The sequence below is a fragment of the Geotrypetes seraphini genome, chromosome 4 (genome assembly GCF_902459505.1).
Source record: "Geotrypetes seraphini chromosome 4, aGeoSer1.1, whole genome shotgun sequence".
Classification (NCBI taxonomy): domain Eukaryota; kingdom Metazoa; phylum Chordata; class Amphibia; order Gymnophiona; family Dermophiidae; genus Geotrypetes; species Geotrypetes seraphini.
In genome coordinates, this window is record NC_047087.1 from 76,867,773 (window position 1) to 76,892,909 (window position 25,137).

The window sequence follows — 25,137 nt, forward strand, 5'->3', positions numbered from 1 at the left end:
CTTCTATTTTATAATTTTCTTTCAAAAAATAAATTTGTATTCTGGAGTCAGTAAGAGACTCATAATAATGTTTATGGATTAATATATATTTTTAAGAGATTACAAAAACCTGGATTCTAAGCACCATTTGCATTGTACACCTTAAAAACAGCCGACGATCATGTGTCAATCAAGCAACGGCACCATCTGTAGAATCATGACTTTGAGAAAGGTAGGCGCTGGAAATGTTGGCCAAGATTTTCAAGGCCTACATTTCCAGCACCTACCATACATGTGCCATACCTACAGTGGCATTAGGTGGCATAAAGCGCCTTCCTAGGCACAATGCAGGTGCCATATTTTTAGGCACTGTGAACTTTTTTTTTTTTTTTTAACACTTTTAAATGGCATTTTGTACTTGACCTAGGTACCATTATGGCACCGTTTATAGAATATGGGCCAAAATGCCTTTGCCCATATTTCATTTTGCAGAATGCTTTCATATTATTAATGGGTTGAGGGTGAATTATAATTCATGTATAATGAGTCCAGAAGTAGGTTCCTGAAGCATTAATATAATAAAGCAACCATTTCATTTTATTCATTGGAGATTGATATTACAGACCATACACTACTATGATCACAATTATTCTTTCAGTCAGCAAAATAAAATCCATGAGAGACATATTTTAAGACTATAAGATTTAGTTTGAGACTTTCTTGTGTTCGGAGATCTTTCACTCAAAATAGAAGGTTGGTCTCAATTCATGAGTCTCAAATGTACAATGTGGAATGTGGATTGTGGGTTTGTGAGTGATATGATGTTATCTGTTGGGTAGTTATGATTGAGCCTTCTGTTTATAACAGTATTATTTTTGCCTAAGAACTGTGTTGGAGCCCATATGGGCAAGGGGACGGGGTTGTCTCTAAGTTTGGAGAAGGCTTAGAGAGCATAAACTTCCCTTTCCTTGTTCAGAAGTGCTGCTTTCTGTTTGAAGCACCCCTTCAAGAACCATCCCAGATTTTTGGGATTTGTGTTTTTAGCATTTAAAGTTTGTTTTGGACTGTGACCAGTCACATTTATGCTGGGGATTATAATCCTGTTGATGAATTGCTGCTCCCCTGGGATGGGAAAGGTTACAAATTTTATGCTGCGATTACAGCTCAATGAAAGTGCTTATTGAAATCCTTTTTCTGTTCAGCTGAGATTCCTGCTTTGCTGCTCCATTCACTGTATACTGATCTGTTATCTACCTACTGGCGTGACAATATGTACACTCTACAGGTGAAGAAAAATTCTGTATATACTCATATGCATACTCATATGCCTGTGGATGCATGCACCTTGGGCACATACAAGGTCTGTTCAAAAAGTTTATTAAACAATCTTACAACTTATTCCATTGGGTCCCTTTCAATGTGCTCCCCTTCCCTATGAATACACTTTTCCCAACGTCATTTCCACTTCTGGAAACAATCCTTAAATGCATCTTCAGGAATCGCCAAAAGTTGCTGCGTCAAATTTTGCTTTATGTCTTCAATGGTATTGAATTGCTTTCCTTTCAGCGTGGATTTAAGTTTAGGAAACAGGAAGTCGTCAGCAGGGGCCAAGTCAGGAGAGTAAAGTGGCTGGGGAAGAACTGTTGTCACGTTTTTTGTGCAAATTTTACAAATTTTGATGGTGGCATGAACGGGCGTGTTGTGGTGATGCAAGAACCACGACTGCTTCCTTCAAAGTTTGGGCTGCTTCATGGGCTGCTTCATCTTGATTCTCTCACAGTCGTTTCAACACTTTCAGATAGTAATTTTGGTTGATAGCTTGTCCTTGTGGCAGACATTCATGGTGAGCAACATCACTACTGTCAAAGAAGCCTGTTAACATCACTTCTACTGAACTTGCCAAGCTTTTTTCGTTCTTGGCGATGTTTTGGTTCTCCATTAAGATGATTGAGCTTTGGTTTCCATGTCATTACCATAGACCAGTAAGGGGACAGTTATTACTTTATCATGAAATGTTTCATCTTCATTTGCCTGCTCAAGAAGATTCTGACAGATCATGATGTAGTTGTTCACTTGGTCATCGGTCACCAACTGTAGAACAAACTTTGCTGCAATGTGAGACATCTCCAACTTCTCTGTTAGAATGTTGTGGCATGAACCAATGTAATGTTGTATTCCTCTGCCAATTCTCTAACAGTTAATGACTGATTAGTGCGCACAAGAACCCTCACTTGATCAACATGATCATCTTCAGTTGATGTTGATGGTCTTCCAGTTTGTGAATAGTCTTCCACTGATTCACAATTACTCTTGAAGCATGAATGCCATTCAAAACACCTTCTATGACTCATGACATGCTCCCATAAGCCATTTTCAACATTTCATAAGTTTCTCTAGCGGTCTTGCCCAATTTAAAACAGAACTTTATGCTGTAGTGCTGCTCATTGAAGTCGCATATGATGAAAAACACACACTCACAAAAACTACTGTAGTTCAGAGACAAAAGCAGATATCAACAAACAACAAAAAAGGAGGTTACCAATGAGGTTTCATGCTACTCTATGCCACCTAGCATGTCTCAAAAGAATTTCCCATTGGCACACAATTTAAATTGTCCTGGAACAATTTGAAAAGACCTCATATATACTGAGAAAATGAACACTTACGCATGTGGAGGGGCATAATAAAAAAAAACGACTAAGTCCGTTTTGGGCCTAAGTTGCAAGTCACCCAAAGTCGGACACAGGAAAAGGTCCATTTTCAAAAAATACATCTAAAATTTTTTTTAAAAAAAATCATCCAACTGTACATCCTGCCGTCTGATTGTCCAGACTGCTAAGTCGTCCATCTTTATACACCATTTTCATCCCAAAATTCATCCAAGTCACAAATGCCTAGAAAAGTGATGGAATGGACGCCCAGACATGGCACCAGAGTAATGGAGTACCTTACAGGGCACTGCTGTGAACTTCACAATAAGGGTGCTACATTCACATCTCACTACAGCTCCCTTATTGGTCATGGTGAGCCCCCCAAACACCCACAGAACCTACTAGACCCACCTATCTACCACCCCAATAGCCCTTATGACTGCAGGAGCCACTTATATGGCAGTACAAAAGGGTTTAGGGGGGGTGCACATTTTTCACCATGAATGCAGTGATTAGAGTGGCTTATGGGCCTGGGTCCTCCTCTCCATGGTTCACTAACCCCCAAGACCACTTAAGACACCTCTGTGCAGCTCTACTAGGCTTTCCTATGCTAGGCTGCCAGGTGCTGATGTTCTGGAGACAGATATGCAAAGTTGTTATTATGATTTTTATGGGGGAGGGGGCAGTGTGTGGGGGTCTGTACTTTGTGTCTGTAGTGCTTATCTGGTCACTTTGAATACCTTCTGTGGACTTAGACCTGGTTTTAAATGGCCTAAGTCACAATGTCCGTCTAGGCAGTGTTGTAAAACTTTCAGTTATACATGCAGTATGATTAAGTCTAGGACGGCCCATGTCCCGCCCATCGACATTCCTCTTGAAATGCCCCTTTTAGCTCTGGTCATTCAGTAGCACTGTGAAGGCCTAGGTCATTTTTAAATATGTCTAAAACCAATTTTGATTATTAGCACTTGGAGAACTTGTGTTACTGATCGTCCAAGTGCTGATTTACTATTGGAAGCTAAGCAGGATTTGGCCTGGCTAGTGGATGGATGGAAGTCCACCTGGAAATACCAGGTGGTGTAGGCTGAGGGACCCTATGTTGGGCAGCAGCAACATAGTGGAGCCACATACTGCATGGGAGAAGGCAATGGCAACCCACTCCTGTACTCTGCCATGAAGCATCACAGGGTAGATTCCTCACTGTGCATGTTGTCAGGGGTCAGTGACCATCTTGGTGGCCTGATCCATCCATCATAGAGAATTCAGTGCATGGCCTCAGAGAGTGGTGGAGGTCTGGTACGCTCTTCCAGAGGCTGTTATAGAGGAAAGCACTCTTCAGGGATTCAAGACAAGGTTGGATAAGTTCAGAACATATGCAAGTAAGGCTAGATTCAAATAGGGCACTGGTCTTTGACCTAAGGGCCGCCGCGTGAGCGGACTGCTGGGCACGATGGACCACTGGTCTGACCCAGCAGTGGCAAATCTTAAGTTCTTATGAGCACCCTTACTGCATTTACATACCAGCATTTATACCAGCTGTATGGCTAGTGTTTAAATGTTGAGTTTGTGTTGGTGGCTTATGCCAGTATTCTTTAACAGCATCAGGGGTGCAGAGATTTTGTTATACAATTGGTGCTCAATACATGCTACCAGAGTATCTTACAGAAGGTACTCATAGAAATGCCTCATTGTGCTGGCCCTGCTACGTTTAATGTTTGGATATTTGAATGAACTGAGACCCTATATTTCTGTGCTCCTCCGTGATTAGACTAGTTAGTCATCTGTGGTGTTTTCAATGCCTAAGGCTTGTAATGAAGCCTGCCTGTAGGCTTGCTGTGAGGGACATAATTCCCCTCCCCCTCCCGAGGAGAAAGAGAAAGATATAGAAGTAACTTGGCTGACTGTTAGCTTCCAAAGTGTCATAGTGCTAAAAATAAATCACTCGACATTGAGGCAGCTACTGTACCTCAGCTGCTTTATTTCCCTCTTAAACACAGAAGACCACGGTGTTTTTACCTAAGTGTGTTGGAGACTAATAACTAGACTGTGAGATCTCTTATGCCCACTGATGTAACTTTCTCTCTGGGAGACAATTAAGTTACGCAATCAGACTCATTCTCTATGGACAGAATCCTGATTCAGTTTCATTATTACAAGTGACCTGTTTATTTAATTTGCCATCAATATTAAGCAACAATTTTTGATTAAAGAATTGGAGTCTTTCATTAATAGGCGACAACTTCAGTACAACCACAGGTTTAAACTACAAAGAGAAGCTTCAGTAGAAGATTAAGCAGAGGCTTTGATACCCACAATGAGCCTACCCCCAGAATGCCTCAACTTTGCCCTTTTATTTGCACGTATAAAACTATGTTTGCATCTGTACATGCGTGGCTTTATATGTACACAGGACCAAATTCTTAGATACAGCTGAAAACCGACCTCTAGTATAACTGCATATATGAAGGGGTGCTGAAAAGTTCTCAGCCCAACAATGAAGGGAATGACATGGAATAATGAAACTTATAAGTTATTCCACATATTCACCCCTAAGTCTGAAGTTGTAACCCTTCCAAAAAATACTCTGATGCCTGGTTAATAAAATACTGCTCTGCTGTGCAATCACCTCTGACTCACTTAAAAATTGTCACCCTTTCAAAATCTTTTTAAGTTTTAGAAACAGAAAATAATCAGATATAGCAAATGTGGATGGTCCATGCACTGAAACCCCAATTGTGTCAAAACATCCATCCTTTTGCCAGCCTTGTAAGCAGGTGATTTGTCTTGCAAAAAGAGAACTCCTTTCTGCAGCTTGCCTCTTCTTTTTTCTTACAATGCCTCCTTTAATCGTCAAGTTGTGGGTTTACGGTGTATATATACGATGGTAGAAAGGCATCAAAGGAGGATCTGGTGGGGAGGGGTGTACCTTAAGGATCAGCTCTATCTGCACTTCTCTTTAACATTTATGTTGGGGGAAGAATTTGAAAAACTGCAGGTGTCATATCGACAATATACTGATATTTTATTCTTCTTCCCAATTTATAAGTGGGGGATGGATTTGCAACAGCCTATAAATTGTTACATGTCACAGATAGAAGATTGGATGAGAAATCATAGTTTATGCCTAAATGTGGGAAAAATAGAGATAATGTTTGTTGGAAGGAGCGGGGAAGAGCTGTAACATAACATAGTAACATAGTAACATAGTAGATGACGGCAGATAAAGACCCGAATGGTCCATCCAGTCTGCCCAACCTGATTCAATTTAAATTTTTTTTTTTTTTTTTTTTTTCTTCTTAGCTATTTCTGGGCGAGAATCCAAAGCTCTACCCGGTACTGTGCCTGAGTTCCAACTGCCAAAATCTCCGTCAAGACCCACTCCAGCCCATCTACACCCTCCCAGCCATTGAAGCCCTCCCCAGCCCATCCTCCACCAAACGGCCATACACAGACACAGACCGTGCAAGTCTGCCCAGTAACTGGCCTAGTTCAATATTTAATATTATTTTCTGATTCTAAATCCTCTGTGTTCATCCCACGCTTCTTTGAACTCAGTCACAGTTTTACTCTCCACCACCTCTCTCGGGAGCGCATTCCAGGCATCCACCACCCTCTCCGTAAAGTAGAATTTCCTAACATTGCCCCTGAATCTACCACCCCTCAACCTCAAATTATGTCCTCTGGTTTTACCATTTTCCTTTCTCTGGAAAATATTTTGTTCTACGTTAATACCCTTTAAGTATTTGAACGTCTGAATCATATCTCCCCTGTCTCTCCTTTCCTCTAGGGTATACATATTCAGGTCTTCCAGTCTCTCCTCATACGTCTTCTGGCGCAAGCCTCCTATCATTTTCGTCGCCCTCCTCTGGACCGCCTCAAGTCTTCTTATGTCTTTCGCCAGATACGGTCTCCAAAACTGAACACAATACTCCAAGTGGGGCCTCACCAATGACCTGTACAGGGGCATCAACACCTTCTTCCTTCTACTGACTACGCCTCTCTTTATACAGCCCAGAATCCTTCTGGCAGCAGCCACTGCCTTATCACACTGTTTTTTCGCCTTTAGATCTTCGGACACTATCACCCCAAGGTCCCTCTCTCCGTCCGTGCATATCAGCTTCTCTCCTCCCAGCATATGTGGCCGGATTCATTGAGTGTGCTAGGGTTGACACCATCTGTGAGGAAAGAAATGACTGTCCTAGAGGTTGTTTTAGATTTAGGCCGACTATGAAGCTACAAATAGTTAAGACTGTTAAGGCAAGTTTTAGTCAACTTCACTTGAAACCACTGATTCTGCCTTCTTATTTTCAAACTGTTATGAAGGGGATGGTTCTGTCTTGGTTGGACTACTGTAATGCCCTCTCTCGGAATTTCCAAAATATGAAGGAGAACGTTGCAATTGGTACAAAATGCTGCAGCTAGACTGGGACTAGGAGTCAACAGGAAGGTACATATTACCCCTATTTTGAAGAAATTACACTAGTTATCAGTTTTATTTAGGATACAACACAAGGTCGCTTCTGTGGTCCATCAAACTTCATATAATCAAACATCGTGGTATTTTTGGCAGATTGTGGTACCCTATAAATCTTTACAATCTGAAAATCAAAGGCTATTGAATTCGATAGTACAGGGAAATTATGCAGACACTAGAGTGTTGACTTTCTGCATTGTTGATGTTAAGAAGTGGAATGCTTTGGTGGGTCATTTACATCTATGTGTAAACCGGTTTCAATTCAAGAAACTGAAAACCCAGCTGTTTGTCTCTGCATTCCTGTGATTTATTTGATTGCCACTTGAAGAGAAGAAACTGTTAACTATGGAGTTTTTAAGATTTTAGTTTGTCTCCTATTTTATATTTGTTCTTATTGATGTAAAGCGTTTTGTTTTCTTAAATTGTATAAAAAAAAGTGTTAAACAGTAAACCTTCCTGATCCCAAAACCTTTCCTGCTGATTTTTGTGACTTGAATTTTTTTGGCCTTAGAGAATCTGAGTGCTGCCATTGCATGGACTGTTGTTTTGCCTCAGAATCATGGTGGTGTAACCATGTTTCATCAAAAAGTTGTCATAAGTTTGCAAAAATGCTGCAAAATCAACTTGGTAGTGTCCACTCAATATCATTTCTCATCAGCATTCATAGATTTGGGCACCCACTTGGCTCACAGCTTCTGCATACTGAGCTCCTTGTGGATTATACACCCAACACAGTCCCTTGATATTTGTAGTGTCTCAGCAATTATTTTAGCTGATATTCGCCAATCTGCCAAAATCAGGCCATGGGCATGGTCAACAATTTCAGAAGCTGACACCATATGAGGCTTCACAGACCTTGCTGCATCTTCGGTCTCAAAATCTCCATGCTGAAAGTTTGCACACCACTTCTTCAGTGTGAAGTATGATGGGCATTTGTCACTCAATATTTGCATAATACATTCATGGATTTCCTTTGGCGTTATCTTCTGCAGGAATAGGAACTTCATGACTGCTCAGAATTCCACACTGAAAATTCCACACTTCATTGACATGGTCAATCAATGATCTGAAACAATGTCAAAACATAGCATTACGATTCTGCAAATTGGCACTTTGCAAAATTAAATAATACTTTTTTGAGCTACAGTGGCAAAATAATGCTCAGAATTTAGGAAGTTGGTTGGGCTAAGAACTTTTCAGCACCACCTCTTAAATAATGATGTCTGTTTAGGTACAAATACTTATGCCAGCCATAAAACTGTACAGATGCTCATGATAAGATTCAAAAAAATAAGCACATACTACTAAATTCTATATATGATGCTCAAAATTCTAATCCAATCTACGAGCAAGAGCAGGAGCAGCAGGGCTCAGTGTGCCAGCGCTTCTATTTGGCAGGAAATTTGCTTTATTCAGTGTTGCCAAGTGATCACTGCAGATATCATAATCTTATGATGTGGAACAGGGCTACATGTGGACAATGTGTCTTCTGAGGCTACATGGGGATAATGTGTCTTATCTCCTGATGAAGCTTTAGGGCTAAACGGGCCCCATTGGGATCAGTGACCAGAGATCAGCGATCATAAGCAATTAATCATCAGGAGCTAAGTTCCTTTTATGATTTTTCAATTAATTAATTTTGATATAGTTGATATTTGGGGGAGGTGGTAGACCAATGATTGACAGACTATTCCACTGAATTGAACAGTGTAAGCTGCTCTATTGTGAGCTGGGAAAAGGAGTCTGAGGTCTTCCACCTTTCCAATATTATTACAAGACTATTTTTCAGCCAGCGCATTGGATTTTTATGTAAATCTTTTTATGATGTCTTGGAGAGTGTTTTGAGAAGTTTGTTGATGAACCTTTTTTTTTAATATTATGTGAATTTATTTGCCCACTCCATTATTTTAATGTTTGTCTTTTGATGAAAATCAAGTGGAGTAGTTTTTCTTTTTTTTTTTTTTTTGTTGTTGTCTAAATGTTACAATGTCTAACTCCACAGTAGGCATGGCAAATGCTGGAAGTGGCTTTAGGTACTATAAAGCAGTGGTTCCCAACCCTGTCCTAGAGGACCACCAGGCCAGTTGGGTTTTCAGGATAGCCCTAATGAATATTCATGAGAGAGATCTGCATATAATGGAGGTGCCAGGCATGCAAATCTGCTCCATGCATATTCATTAGGGCTATCCAGAAAACCCGACTGGCCTGGTGGTCCTCCAGGACAGGGTTGGGAACCACTGCTATAAAGCACTTCCATAGGCACTGGAAATATAGGCCTTGAAAACCCTGGTCTACATTTCGGTGCCTACCTTTTCCAAAGGCATCATTCTATAAACTGCATTGTTGCATGATTGACATGTGATTGGCAACTGTTATTAAGGCAGCCGATGATGATGGTGCCATATATAGAATCTGGGCCTTAAGCTTAATGCGGTAAGTAAGCTGTTTGCATGCACCAAGCACGCATTAGGGCTTAATGCATTTTAGTAGCTATACTCTTTAATCGAAGAAATTTACATAATTGTTACAAAAGGAACATTTTGTTATTAGGTAACTTTAATGTGCCAAATGTTGACTGGAATACCTCAGCTACTATGTTATCCAGAAGTGGGGAAATAGTGGATTTTCTTGATTATGATTATTGTTGAGATTGTTTCTATGAAAGCCCACATTAAATCTGTACTAGTTCTTGCCTTCTATAAGCTACAGCTGGCTAGGAGATTGAACTATATGTTACAAATGTTGGCTTGTAGAACTGTTGGTGTTGAACAGTATTGATTACTATTATTGTATTTTTTCTTGGTTTACTGACTAGTTAGATCCATGCTCAAAATGCAGCAGCTTGGCTGATTTCTTGATGTGGCCTATAGGCCCATATTTCTCCTGTTCTTTTTGCACTGGTTGCGGGTGATTCACAGAATCAAATTTTAAGGTTAGTTCACTAATTTTTAAAGCCTTAATGGGATTTGAACTACCCTATCTGACATAGGCCTTGACATGAAAAAGTGTGTCACAGGTGTTGAATTCAATGGATGTACCTTGTTCAAAGTAGGTCCATTAAAGGTAACTAAATTGTCCAGTAAATGAGCTGTGGAATTTTCAATTGCTGGCCTTCATATATTGAATCTGTTACCCAGTGATACTAAGCATTGAGACAAACTATCTGTGCAGATTTAAAAGGTCACAACAAAACAGTATTCAATAATCTTTGCTTTTCGGATATTTTTGGAAAATATATATTTTTAAATGTTTTCAAAATAAGACATGAGAAAGTAGAGATTTAATAGAGAGAGGTAAAGCATTCCAGATAGAAGCTGCCTGAAAAGAAAAGGAGCTATCCCTTGTTCTTTTAGAACTAATGCCCTATAAATATGGAAACCATAGTAAACTGCAGTCAGAAAATTGGGATAATCTACCAAATTGTGCTTTCCAACTAGTTCATTTAAATATACAGAGGCTTGACCAACAAAAATATGGAAAATTCTATAGGTAACTTTAAACAGTATATGAGTATGGCATGGAAACCAGTAAAGTTTTATTGACAAAGATGTTGCTCAATCACATTTTCTCATCTCAAATATAATTTCAGCTAAGGTAGTTTTCTTTTTAAAGCATTCATGTTAAAAAAGCATTGCCGAAATCCCCCCCCTTAATCCCCCATCCTTCTAACCCCTTCACTGGCACCTATTAGGGTTTTTAGATTAGATTAGATTTATATTTATACACCACCAATCTAACATTTGAGGCAGTGGACAATTAGACCCTGATTCTATAAAGTCAACCTAAATATAGGCGCTGACATAGGCACAGATTCTTTAAAACTTAGGCACCCATTATAGAATCATGCTTAGCATTGCCTATCTTTAGAATTATGTCTAAATAGTAGATTCCCCCCCAAAAAAAAAAAAAAAAAAACAAAACCCAAAACAGATGGACATCTAGCAGTTATGAAAATGGACATTTTTGGCATCTGAAGTTTGGACACATTTTTCAATATGTCCAAATTGGACTTGGATGCATCACAAAAATGTCCCTCCATGGATTTTGTTAGCCAAGGCTACCAGCATTCTATATCAGAAAGTTCTAAAACTTGACTGAACATAATTTGCACTATAAAACTCTTAGGGTTTTGGCCAGGTACTAGTGACCTGGGTTGGCCAACATGAGAATGGGCTACTGGCCTTGATGGACCATTGGTCTGACCAGTGAGGCTCTTCTGTTATTTGTCTATATGTATATACTGTATGCATGTTATCTTATGATTATAACTGTATTTTGTAAGCTGCTTAGGTTATGTGGGCAAGAAATTTTTTAATGAACATTATACCTACCCTACGGATACCCAAAAGCTATGCTTGTACCTAAAGAAGTATGAGCTAACAATGGACAGGCCTCAATTAGGCACCCTCTAGTCTTCTATAAAGTAGTGACTACATTTAGACTCACTCAAAATGTAAAAAGCCCTACATTAGCAGAAATATTGGAAGAGACATCTGTAACTTATAAGCTTCACAGGAATACATTGACATGAATTCATGACTATCATCTTGAACACATTTTTATAGGTTTTCTGGACAGAGAAAATTGAAGATGCCTATTAATAAGCTACCTAGCATTCAGTTTGAACTGCACTCCTACAGTGCTAAGCCAAACTCAGAAGGACTGTGAGTCCGTTAGAGAGTTCAGAATAAGAAAATAAATTCAGAATTTGCAAACTTGTGATGCATAATTCAAGAATGGTATATAAACAAACACGTGGTAAGTCACTGGAAATGTGCATGAAGTCAGCATAGAAAAAATAAATAAATTTTGTGTTTCTAGTAGTTGCCTGGTGACTATGGGGCTCATTTTCAAAACACTAAGATGTCCAAAACAATGGCACAAATTGGCATTTGGACATTTTTCTTATCAAAACGTCCAAGTACTGATTTTCTAAACCAATTTTCTGGACGTCTTGCTAGGCTTCTTAGCAGCTGTACATCCAGAGTTCGAGGGGGTATGTTGGAAGTGTGTTATGGATGAGCTTTGGACATGCTTAGCACTTGGATATCTTGCTGTGGATATTTTGCATTTGGGCTGCAAAAACCTGAAGGAACTGCACAGTTTGGGGGAGGGGGTGTGATCAAAAAAGCATATAAGAGGGCTTTATATGCTCACAGAGAACTTTTGCCACAACCATCTGAACGCAGCACTGAGTCCTCTATTGTCTGTGTATTACCATATTTATATAATGCTTTTCAGATCAAACACATTATCAAAGACAACAGGCATATTTTGCAACATCACAACATTTTTGAGCCTGCTCCCAAGTTTGCTTTTTCTCAATCTAAGAATTTAAACGAGCTCTTGAGTAAGTCATATTGCCAGTCTTCTGAGTCATCTATAGGAATTGACATCCATGGACACAATAAATGTGGACACTATAGCGTGTGTGATCATGTTATTGTTACTGATAAACTAACTCATCTTAGGTTGTATCGGGTTCATCAGTTACATTCTCACACTTCGTGTGAGAGTAAAGAAGTAGTTTACCTCATTTCATGTCCCTGCAACAGGTTTTACATTGGCCATACTATCAGAGCTATCAAAGTGAGGATTATGGAACACCTAAGCAAGATAAGAAGGAATGAGGTTAAAGCTCCTCTCACTCAACACTGGATGGATCATGGTCACATGCTGCAGAATTTGAATATGTGGTGTTAGAAAAACCCATCCTGCCAAGGGATGGTGATTTGCAAACTTACCTCTGGAAGAAAGAACAATTTTTACTTGGCAAACAATTGCACCTCTCGATCTTAACCGTGAGGTTGAATGGTGGGCATTCCTGCACTGACATCATCATCAGCTGTTGTTTAGTAGTTATATAATTTCCATTTCACGTGGTTAAATAAACAGGATGTGAGGAGACCCTTTGCAGAGAAGAAGTAGAGTTTTGAAGGACATATGGTACTCTCCAGTGTCTCCAGCAGTTGTTTGAAAATGTATTTTTATTCAGGGTGTTTGTTTTACTGATTTTGTTTTGTTTAATTTGTTTTTAGATCACACTGAATTTAAGTTTTTATACAGCGGGTTCTCTGAGGAAACCTGGTCTGGCAAAATGTGTCAGAACCTGGAGGAATTGGACACCTGCTCTGAGATGAGTAAAATTATCGTTTTGGAATTTTGTGATCAGTTTTTGATATCACAAGTGATTTAAAATGTTTGGTTGAAATAACTGTCTACTCAGGCTATCTATCTGCCTCCTAAACTTCCATATATTTCTCAGTTCTTTATTCTATTTCTGGAAAGATCAGAGAAAGAAATCCACACAAAAGTGTAGGTAATAGTCAAAGCTTTGAGAAGCATTTCTGCATCCCCCAAATAATGGGACATCAGAAAGACTTACCCAAAACAGGTGACTGGTCATTTTATTGACATCATTAATTAATTCATTATTAAATATACGTAGTTGGTGCATCGTCCAATTACAATCCATTTATATATTGCAATATTCTATTGGTTACTTTGTTCCTTAGCAACAATGACTTAACTATCTCACCTCTGTCAGCCATAGAAGGAAGTGGACTGAGGTCACACTGACCCTTGCTCTCTATTGCAAATATCTCATTTACAGAAAAAATATCACATGATTTTCTATAATTACCAGCTCATCAATATTTGCCCTAACTATGTAACTGGAAGAAAACTATGTTCTTATAAACAGATGTGTTTTTCTCTCTAAATCGTCTAAACAACTACTGGAAGAAAAATATGTTTTCCAGAAACTCTTTCATTGGCTAAACAATATATTTCTGTAACCACATGGTATAGTCAAATGGCCTCCCCCAACAAATATATCAGTATGATTTTTTAGCTTATTTGCAGGGGCCTGCTATGTTATGGCTCCAGCATTTTGTTTCAGACATTAAACCATAATATTTTGCTCTATGAAGGAAAACTATGTACTCTGCGAATTCTGCTGTTTATACTTTGCTGTGTGTGAAGGATGTCTATTATTCAGCTATAATATTAGTGTCTTTCACAGCTCTAACTAAAAGTGTATCTAATATATATATTAATTATGGGGCCATATTAGTTATGCCCCCCTTATATTCTGCACAATACAATTATCACCATAAAAAGTGCTGTGATTGAATGTGAAAGGCACAGCCTATGGGTAGTAACCCCGCTGGTGATCTTTCTACCATACTACTGGTCCTGAGCACTTTTGTACATTGTGGAGAAAATTGTGCAGTTAATTTGATTAGTGGGTGGTTTTTGTTATATGATTGTTTTTCACATATCGCCCATGTCGTGTTAATTCATCTTCACAAGTTTTGTTTTTTGGGTATGTCTAGGACTGGCCTAATGTACAGATTGAAGAGTAGTGGGGATAGTAGAGCCCCTTGTGGTACTCCGTATTTGATTTACTTTGGTTTCAAAAGTTTGGTGCCAAGTAATACCATTTGTGATCTTTGGTTTAAAAAGGATTGGAACCAGTGTCATAGATATCTATTTGTGCAAGATGAGTAAAGAAGGGGAAATGGTTGATGGTGTTGAGCAGAACAAGCAGGACATTATTTCTTTTGTCCAAGTAGTCTAAGTTAGCTTAGTTGCCAACAGTCGTCTATGATATCCAGTAGGACCGTTTCAGTGTTGTGGTATTTCCCAAATCCAAATTGGCATGCAGAAAGGGCCTCTTGTTTGTCAATGAATGCTTGCAGCTGAGTAAGTGTTGTTTTTCCCAGTATCTTAAATACGAAGGGTAGGTTGGAGACAGGCCTGAAGTTAATGGGTATGTTTGTCAAGGGATTTTTTTTTTTAGGATAGGCCTGATAATTGCTGATTTCTAGCTTTCAGGCACTAGTCCTGTTTGTATATAAGCATTGATGAGTGGAGAATTGAGTTTATAAAGGAGTTTTTGACTGACATTAAGAGATGTGATGGGTAAGGGTCCAGGATGGAATTGGAGGTCCAGATTGTGCTTACACTTTTGTAGAGATCTTCATGTGAGATGGTGTCAAAGCAGTTTAGAGTCTCAGTTATTGTTGTATGTATTCTGAATCCGGGGTCGTAAAGTTGTGGTGTTTGTTGTGTGGTGGAGTCGAGGTTGGAGTGTATTTTGTTTGTCTGTGAAGGAGTTTCACTGTCGAGGTTGGTATTCAGGCGTTGATTGTTTCCTTCGGATGATGTGAAAAACCTCTCAGTCAGTGTAAATAGGTTTTGTGATCTATTGGGGAAGTTTAGTAGTTGTTGAGAATAGAATGCCTGTTTTGCTTTGAGAATGGCCAGTTTGTATATTTCATAAAGTTATTTCCATTTCATCTGCACCATTTTCTCTCGGCTCTTCTTAACTCCCTTTTTTTGGTTCTTAGATGATCGGTGAACCAGGGGGAGGGAGGTTTGTGGGCAAGGTATTTGATCTCTTTGACTGTGGCTAGACTTTAGTAGAGGGTTTTAACTGCTGTGTGCCAGTTTATAGTGGCATTGTCAATGGAAATGGGATTTGGTGAATTGAGAAAGAAATGTTTATTCTGAAGAATACGGGCTTTCCATCAAGTGCACCAGTGGACAGATTCTTACACCACGCAGGAACAGTTTAACCGACCAGCATTTTGAAATGCTTTTAATGCTCAGAGCCAATAAGGAACTTATTTGAAAATAAAGTACTCGTTGTAATGTTCATTTAGTTCATATAGTTATAATTAATAAACAAAGTAACTATTAACTACCTAGTTGTTGTTTTTTTTTAGTAACCAGTAAAGTATTTACATTTAGTGTAGAGTAACTGAAATCAGTAACTAGTTAATTTTTATCCCATGTAACAAGTAACGGTAACTAGTTACTTTTTTACAGTAACTAGCACAATGCTGTCTCTATGGTACCTGGTGACTATGATATTACGGGACATCCTAGTAGATCAGCATGCAAGTGACTGCAGTGGAGTAGTGAAACATAGAGATGGGGATCCAGGCCCATATCCCATACTATCCACCACATTTATGGTAGAAAGTGTGAGCCCACCAAAACCCACCAAAAATCTGCTGTACTGGGCCCTATGTTAATTCGTTTTGCCTGCATTGATAAGGACTGCTCTTTTCACATCCAAAATTGATTACTGTAATGTCATATATGCTGCTATTTCTAAAGCTAACCTTAGGCACTTACAGACATCGCAAAACACTGCATTACAGTTATTGAAATATAAAAAGAAATTTGATCACGTTACACTGCTTTTTCTACACTATCACTAGCTCCCCAATTCATAGAGGATACAGTTTAAAATATTATCACTCACACATAAAGTATTACCTTCTCAAGAACACTAGCTATTTGAGCAATTTAATCATCCCCTATGTTCCTTCTCATGCAGGATAACAGATTAGTGATACCATCTGTAAACAGAGTAAAATGGGAATCCACCAGAACTAAAATCTTTTACCTAGCCCCCCAGTTTGTGGAATCAGCTTCCCAATTATCTGAGATTGGAACCCAACTTGAAAGCTTTTAAGTTGCTAATTAAATCTTATTTCTTTCAACAATCCTTCAGTGAGAAAATTCCCCCAAATGGTCACATTTACTAGTTTGCTGCGATCAATATGCATTGGATGTCCCCTGAGAGACAGAGCAGAATTTGTGTTTTTTTAAAATTTTGATTGTCTTATATGAATGATATCAGGACTGTACTTTATTTTTATGAAGTTCTTCTCATCTGAATTAATTTGTTTTAATGTTTGTAAACCACTTAGAAAGCTGTATAACAAATTTTAATAAAGAAACATACCCCCCTTCACAAAACTGTAGTGCAGTTTATAGCACCAGACACTGCGGAAACAGCTCTGACACTCATACAATTCCTATGAGCGTTGGAGCTGTTACCACCGGTGGTTGGTGCTAAAAACTGCACTGCAGTTTTGTAAAGGGGGTGGGGGTGGAGTAGTTAAATACCATAGATATACATGCTTAAAATAAATTAAAAATATATAACTTTTTTATGTTACTTACAAAGAATTTCTAGAACCTGTGTGGCAATCTGAGGTGTGGAGTTTAGGGATTCGTGATCTACTCTGCAACTGAAAACCGCACCATCATCTCTACGGTCTCCTCGGAAATTCAGCGTGCTACTGACTGTGAACGTCTTCCCATTAGGATCATCTTCTTTTGCATACGTCACATCTGCAAATAAAATGAAGCAACTATAGTTAACAAATTTTATCAATTTTGGCAACTGGATATACTGTATATGTATACTGAATGGTTACTCATAAGAAAAGTTTATTATATCAGACAAACTCTCTAGAGCTCTACTACTATTTATTATTTCTAAAGTGCTGAAAAACATACGCAGTGCTGTACATTTTAACATACAATAGACGGTCCCTGCTCAGACGAGCTTACAATCTAATTTAGACAGGACATTTTGGGGTTGGGGAGATTATAATAATAACTTTATTTTTGTATACCGCAATACCAGAAGCAGTTCAGAGTGGTTTACAGAGGAAGAAACTGTACATAGACAGCGAAGTTACAGAGAGTATTGTCAATTACATTGGTAGAGTAGATCGATTACATTAGAGAGTCGAGAATGGTTGGGTAAGACTGGAAATAGGTAAGTAAGTATATCAGCAGTACAATAAGGCAGGGGGGAGTCATAGAAATTTGTCAGAGATAGGTTTTGATGGATTTCCTGAAGGCTTGGTATTTGAAATGAGGGTGGTTAGACATTTATTCCATTTGCCAGCTTGGAATGACAGTGTTCTATCAAGAAATCTCTTGTAGATACAGCCCTTCAGGGAGGGGAAGGCAAACAGATAGGTATTACGTGTGCGGAAGGTGCCTGTAAATACAAAATGGTTTGACAGGTAGATCAGGGGTGAACCAGTTATGGTTTTGAAGCAAAGGCAGGCAAACTTGAAGATGACCCTTGCCCCCATTAGCAGAGGAAATGATACAGTAGGTATAGATATCTGACAGCCGTGAGTGGGAGTTAGGAGGTGAAAACAGATTTTAAAAAGTGGGCTTTTAGCTTGGATTTGAATGTTGCTAGGGAGGGAGGCAACCTGTTCCAGGCATACGGTGCTGCAAGAAAGAAGGGACAGAGTATGGAGTTGGCAATGGAAGAGAAGGGTACAGATAAGAGGGGCTTGCCCGACGAATGGAGATCACGGGGAGGAGCATAGGGGGAGATAAGTGAAGAGATATGGGGCGGGGGGATCTTCAGAGCGAATGCACTTGTAAGTCAGCAAGAGGACTTTAAACTGTATTCGGAGATGGACGGGGAGCCAATGAAGTGACTTGAGGAGAGGGGTAATGTGAGAATAGCGGCTCTCACAGAATATGAGTCGTGCAGCAGCTCTGTATCATAAATATGAGAAACTTATAAATAAAGAAGATGGCTTCAGATAAAGAAATAGCATATTGGGGGAGGATATTCAGTGCTCAGCAAATCCATTTTATTTCCTTAAAGCTAACTTAAAAAATTGTATAGTAATGACAATATCTATTCTTAGCATTATGCATATCACATTTTTAGCATTATGCAAATCACATTTTTAATAATGTCTAAAATATTATCTCATACAAGCAAAATCCATTTGTATGTTTTAACTAATCATCTAGGCGTCTTTTTGCTAAAAACATAGAAATGTCTCTATCATATCTCGTCTTTCCCGCTTTTCCTATAAATTATACATAGTGAGATTTTTAAGTCTGTCCCCGTACGCCTTGTGACATAGACCACTGACCATTTTAGTAGCCTTCCTCTGGACCAATTCCATCCTACTTATATCTTTTTGAAGGTGCAGTCTCCATAATTGTACACAATATTCTAAATCAGTGTTTCTCAACTCAAGGTACATTTACACCTAGGGGTACGTGAGCTGCTTGTGGGGGGTATGCAGCACGGATCTCCATCCCCCTTCCTCCAGTGGCATGCCCCTCCACCAAAGAGCCTTCACGTCCATTAGCTCAGGAAGGTCCTGTCAGCTCTACCCACTTTGACACAGAGGGGCGGGAACAAGAGGGTCTCATGAGCAAATAGTCTTAAAGACTCTGCGCCAGTTAAGCTAGCGCCAGTGCTGGGCCTCCGGACTCCCTGATAGGCAGTGGGAGGGTGACAGAAGACGGAGGGCTTTTCATCACTGGAACTAGCTTGGTGTTGCCTGGATTATGGGGCCACCCTGGCTGACCTGAAAGACAGAGGGAAGCCTTCCGTGTCAGCCAGGGTGGCTCCACAGTCCGGGCAACACCAAATTAACTCCAGCGATGAAGAGCCCTCTGTCTTCTGCCATCCACCCGCTGCCCACCAGGGAGTCCAGAGTCTATAGCTGGCTTAATATACTGGCATCTATCTCTAGGATGCCTAGTGACATCTAAGTCCACTTAGATGTTGCTAGGCAAGATTCTATAAATGACACCATGTGGTTGAATAACCACCTCATGGAGTGGTGTTGTTTATAGAATCAGTCCCTTATTGTCTCCTATTTAAGAGGCGCTAAAGGCTCTTGTGCTATAGATACGCTAAGCAGTTAGTACACCAGTAATATCGGTGCAATAGCAGACAAGTGCTTCTATGCCCATGACATACACCTCCAAAATGCAAATAAAAAATAATAAATACCACACCTCAGTGTCTACAAATAGCAAAAGTAAAGCAAAATGCTGTAGCGCATCCTACATTAGGCCACTTTTCCTGCTTTAAGTGTGTTTAACGCAGCTTGAAGAAAGGGCTTACAAAAATCTATCAGTTGACCTAAAAACTAAAGGGTCCTTTCAATAAGGCGCGCTAGCCGATTTAGTGCATGGTAAATGCTAACGCGTCCATAGAATATAATGGGCACGTTAGCATTTAGGACACGCTAAAATGGCTAGTACACCTTAGTAAAAGGACCCCTGAATAGTAAAGTTTCATAAACTTATGTGGTGTAGTCTCCGTTTGATTTGAGAACAGTCTAATTTAGATTTGTTTTACAATGGTAAACTATTGTTTTCTTGAAAATTACATGAAAGACCATTCTATAACCTACATGCTCACAAATTACATGCATAAACAATTAGAATACTAGCATTTACACATGTATATGCACACTTAATTCATGTACAAGCTAGTATGGCGCCTAAATGCTATTCTGCAAATACCCACTTAACATAAGTGGAGGGGAATAATCGAAAGGGACGTCTGTCTTTTTACGTCCATCTCGCAAGTCGTCCAAAGTTAAAAAGAGCCTGAGACACATTTTCGAAAGAGACGTCCAACTTTTTTTTACTTTCGCAAATCGTCTAATTATACGTCCTGCAGATCTGATTGTCCAAGCCACTAAATCGTCCATCTTTATACCACATTTCCGTCCAACTTTCCGTCCAAGTCCAAAACGCCTAGAACAAGCCCTGTTGGACGTGGGAGGGGTCTGCAAAGTTATGGATTGAACACCCAGACATGCCACCTAAATAGTGGGGTACCTTACAGGGCACTGCTGTGAACTTCACAAAAAGGGTGCCATGGCTTCTCCTCCCTACAGCTCCCTTATAGGTCATGGTAAGCCCCCCAAACCACCTCCAGAATCCCCTAGACCCACTTATCTACCACTCCAATAGCTTTTATGTCTGCAGGAGCCACTTATATGCCAGTACAAAAGGGTTTTGGGGGTGTATAGGGGAGTGCACATGTTTAAGTATCAATGCAGTGATTACAGGGGCTTAGGGCATGGGTCCTCTTCTCTATGGGTCCCTAACCCACACCCAAGACGACTAAATCTACCTCTGGGCTGGACAACTAGGCTTTCCTATGCCAGGCAGCCAGGTGATGATGGTCTGGATGTTGAAATTTAAAGTTGTGAATAAAATTTTTATGGGGGTGGGGGGTTGGTGATCACTGGGGTACTGTGTGGGGGTCTGTGTTATGTGTTTGAAGTGCTTATCTGGTGAGTTTAGGTAGGTTTTTGTGACTTAGACCATGTTTTACATGGTCTAAGTCACAACGTCCAAGTTCCGTCTAAGCTCTGTTGTAGAACTTTCAGTTTTACATGCTGTACGACTAAGTCTAAGCCAGCCCACATCCCACCCAACTCCCGCCCTTGACACGCCTCCCAAACCGCCCCGTTTAGCTTTGGACGTTGAGCGGCACTATGAAAGGCATAGGTTGTTTAGAAATACGTCCAAAACCCATTTTTATTTTCTGCGCTTGGATGTTTTTGAGAAATGTTCATCCAAGTGCCGACTTAGGCTGGTTTTTGGACGTTTTTCTCTTTCGATTATGAGCCCCATAGTGTGTATTTTCAAGGAGGCACTCACAGGGATCGAACATAGTTGGGGACTCCTCTTATACATGAGGTTACAGAATATTGTAAGTTTTGTGTATTCCTGTCACCAGCTCTATGTGCATGTGTGCTAATATTTTAGGCTCACTGGTAATTACCCTTGCCAATTTCTACTAAGCAGGTAAGTACAAACTTATAATTGAAGTTTTCATTATTAAATTTTGATTAAAATCTTTCTAAAAAAAATAAAAATCAAGCAGGTGGCTAAAGTTACCTATGATTGTGGTGTATGAACCACGTGGAAAATTTTAAATTTCCAAATGACACCTCTGATGGTCCACTTAGTAGAAGTGACGTCCAACTCAGATGGTCTACTTAGAGCCGGGCAGAGCCATGATTAGAAATGGCTGTGCAAGTTTCTGGGGAAGTACTCATGGCCTCACAAGACTGCCCTGGGAACTTGGCAGCCATTTCTGATTGTGGCTCCGCAAGGGGCAGGAGTGAAGAAAAATCGCTCCTCCCCAGTTCTCTGCTAGACCACCAAGGTTCAAAAGGTATGCTGGAGAGGGGTTCAGGAGAGAAGCGGGGTAGTTAATGGTTGGCTGGGTCAGGACACTGGAAGGATCGCTCCTGTCCTGACTCAGCGCTGGACTACCAGGGCTTAAGGCAGGCATGCGGTAGGTCTGCAACAGGTCCGGGTGGGGGGGGGGGGATTGCGCAGACTTGAGGACCCGAATATAAACAGAGACCGCCATTTTGGGGCCATTTTTCTGGCTCAAAAATCTTAGTTTATATTTGAGTATATACAGTATATGCACATTAAAGGCTCTGGTAAATTCAGCTCTATAAAATCTGATCTGTCAGGCCACATAGTGGCAGCCATTAGTGCAAAAAAGTGATTATTTCAATTTAATTTAGAAGAGCATATAGGTAACTTAGTATCTCCATCAGAGATATAAAAGGTACAGTTTCTGCCTAAGTTAGGACATGTATAAGAATATAAGAACATAAGAATTGCCACTGCTGATTCAGACCAGTGGTCCATCATGCCCAGCAGTCCGCTCACACGGTGGCCCTTTGTTGAAAGACCAGCGCCCTAACTGAGACTAGCCCTACCAGCATACGTCCTTGTTCAGCAGAAACTTGTCTAACTTTGTCAAACATTGCAGCAACATTCCTTAACTAATTTCTTTGGAATTTTAAGAACTTAAGATATTAGTCTGACATGCAGTGTAATGTCACCCAACAGACAAATTGGCTTTTTCTTTCAATACACGATGAATGCTAAAATATTGGTCAGGTAAAGGTAAGAATGCTGGATCCTTCCCTACTGAAGAGCTGAAAAACATACACGCTCCTTTCTTAATCAAAACCAAGGAATTCCTTTCACTTGTTAAAATTCCATAATATAGCATTGAGCTATCATATAGCATGATGACTGCGCATCCATTATTTCTGCCTATAGAAATTAGTTGTGTTTTAATTTAGGGATCTATTATGCAAACCGAAGTGACTTTATGGGTCTACAGAAACATGCTTGGTCAACAGCTGCTTCCTGAAGTGCTGGATGTCTCATGTTCTCAATGCAGTCGTTCCCATTGCTCAGAGACTTTGCTTTTGTAGGCAAAAAAAAAAAAACACCTCGTCATGTTGACCTAATGAAGGTCTAGAATGAATTTCAATAGGAAGAGAGTCTGTTGAGATCATACATATCCTATGTGAGCTAATCAGAGGAAAGGAAACTGCAGAACAGTTCACTTTTACAAAATATGCTAAGTCCCACTGGGTAGGGGAAGACAACCTAAAGAAAATGTTCATAACTTGAGTTTTATTAAAACAGAACCTTGGATAGACTAAGCTGGTTTCACTTTTTTTTATATATATATATATATATATATGTAGGTTGCCTAGCAATATCTCAGAGATCATGAAACTTGGCTTCCTACTGCCTGCACATAACTCTGGAATATAAATTCTCTGATAAATGCTGCTTCTGAATAGATTATGCTCAGTTTGGTATGGCTTTCATGCTAGGGTTTAAACAAGTAGTTCTATTAAAGTGGAAGAAGCTTAACGTACTCTTTCAATATACTGGAAAAGTCTTTTTTTTTCAGTTGCTGCAGAGATCCCCCGATATACTAGACACAAAACTGAAAAATGCAGTGCTGTGATAGCAGCGGAGTATGGTACAAGGAAGTTCTTCTGAAAGTGAAATCAGTAATAGAGATTGACACGGTGACTTTTGCCACCGAAATGGGGACAAAAAAACCTGGTCACTGCAGGTACGGGGACAAGGCCACTCACCACCCCGTGGATCGGTGAATGGCCTTGTCCCCGCAGTTAACTGAGGGAACACGCGGAAAATACTTAAAATCCAATCATGCGATCCATAGTCCAGCATTTCTCTCTTCCCTCCCTCCCATTGTACAAGATCCTCACTCCTATCCAGGATCAATCTCCTTTTTCCCCCTTCCCACTCCTGCACAGCATTTCTTCTTTTCTGCTCCATCCCCATGTGCAACATGTCTCCCTCTCTCTCCCTGTCCCCATCTTTCTCTCTCTCATTCCACTCTTTGCTATAAAGGGAGTGGGAATATATAGAGAGAGGGATTCAGGGTGCACCTCTCTTACCCTCTCAATAGACACATACAACATTTCTCCCTCTCTCATCCTCTGGTCCTTGTGCAGTATCTTTTGCCCCTCCCTACTAGCCCCATACCCAACATTTCTCCTTCAATCACCCCTCTCCAGCCCCATGCCACATTTCTCCCACCATGTCCAACATTCCTCCCTCTTGCATCACTTTCCATCTGTCCCACTCTTCTCTCTTTACCACAACATCCAATATTTCTTCCTCCTTTCCACCACCATGTCCAATAATTTTCCCAAGATTTACAAAGGGCCACAATGGGGGGAGAAGGGGGGTTGAGATAATCCCTTTCTGGACTCTCACTCTCTTCCTTCCCCAAGGTTTAGCTTCTCTCCCCTCTTTCTGCCATCCAACCCCTTGCAGGTTTCTGTACTTGTCATCCCTTCTCCCCCCAAACCATAGCCAAGGCTCTTTCCCCCTTCTCCAGGCCCCAACCTTTTGATCTACCTCCCAACCCATGATTCCCCCTCTCCCCAAGGGCCTACCTGGGTATTGGATTCAGCAAGGGAGGGGATCTCCGGGGCAGGAGCATGACCCTCTCATGGTAGCCCCTCCCCCTCCTGGCTCTACCGAGGTATCTGGTGGTCCAGCATGGATCTTTGAGGCAGGAACTCAGCCCTTTCGCTCTTGTCTCCTCAAGGCTGCCTTCTAAAATGACTGCTACAACTTTTTGTAGATGCTCATAGCATTTCCTGTAGTATCACAAGAAGTCATGGCAGCCATTTTAGAAGACAGCCGTGAGGAGGCTACCATAAAGAGTCCCGCTGGACCACCGGGTATTTTGGTAGGTCTGGGGGGCCATGGGAGAAGAGCCGCAGGATGCCGACCCTGCCCTAGCCTATGTGGCATCTCTTTCCTCCCGTTTCAACTCCCCCCCAGCCTGTACATCAACTCTTTCCCACCCACTCCAGCCAATGCAATGTCTTACCAGCCTATTTCTTCAGGCCAATGGCAGTGTTCCTTTGCTCCTCCATGTTAACGACAGCTAATCCGGAAGTCTTCCCTCTGACACAAAACACACCAGCAGGAAGGTTTCTGGGTCATCCGTTAGCAGCGTAGAGGAAGGAACACTGCTAGTGGCCTGAAAAAAGTGAGTGAGTGTGGGTGAATAGGACCTGACACCAGAAGAAGGTACCACACCTGTGGGAT

General features: G+C 40.5%; 1 protein-coding gene across 5 annotated transcripts in view; it reads right to left on the reverse strand.

Moving 5' to 3' along the window:
- Nucleotides 1-25,137, reverse strand: part of CADM2 (cell adhesion molecule 2) — a 1,574,179-nt gene that overhangs the window by 239,885 nt on the left and 1,309,157 nt on the right. For all 5 annotated transcript variants that reach the window (XM_033943857.1, XM_033943858.1, XM_033943855.1 and 2 more), the window contains one exon: nucleotides 17,089-17,259. In XM_033943857.1, coding sequence (XP_033799748.1) covers nucleotides 17,089-17,259 — 171 coding nt within the window. The remainder of the gene's footprint in view (nucleotides 1-17,088; nucleotides 17,260-25,137) is intronic.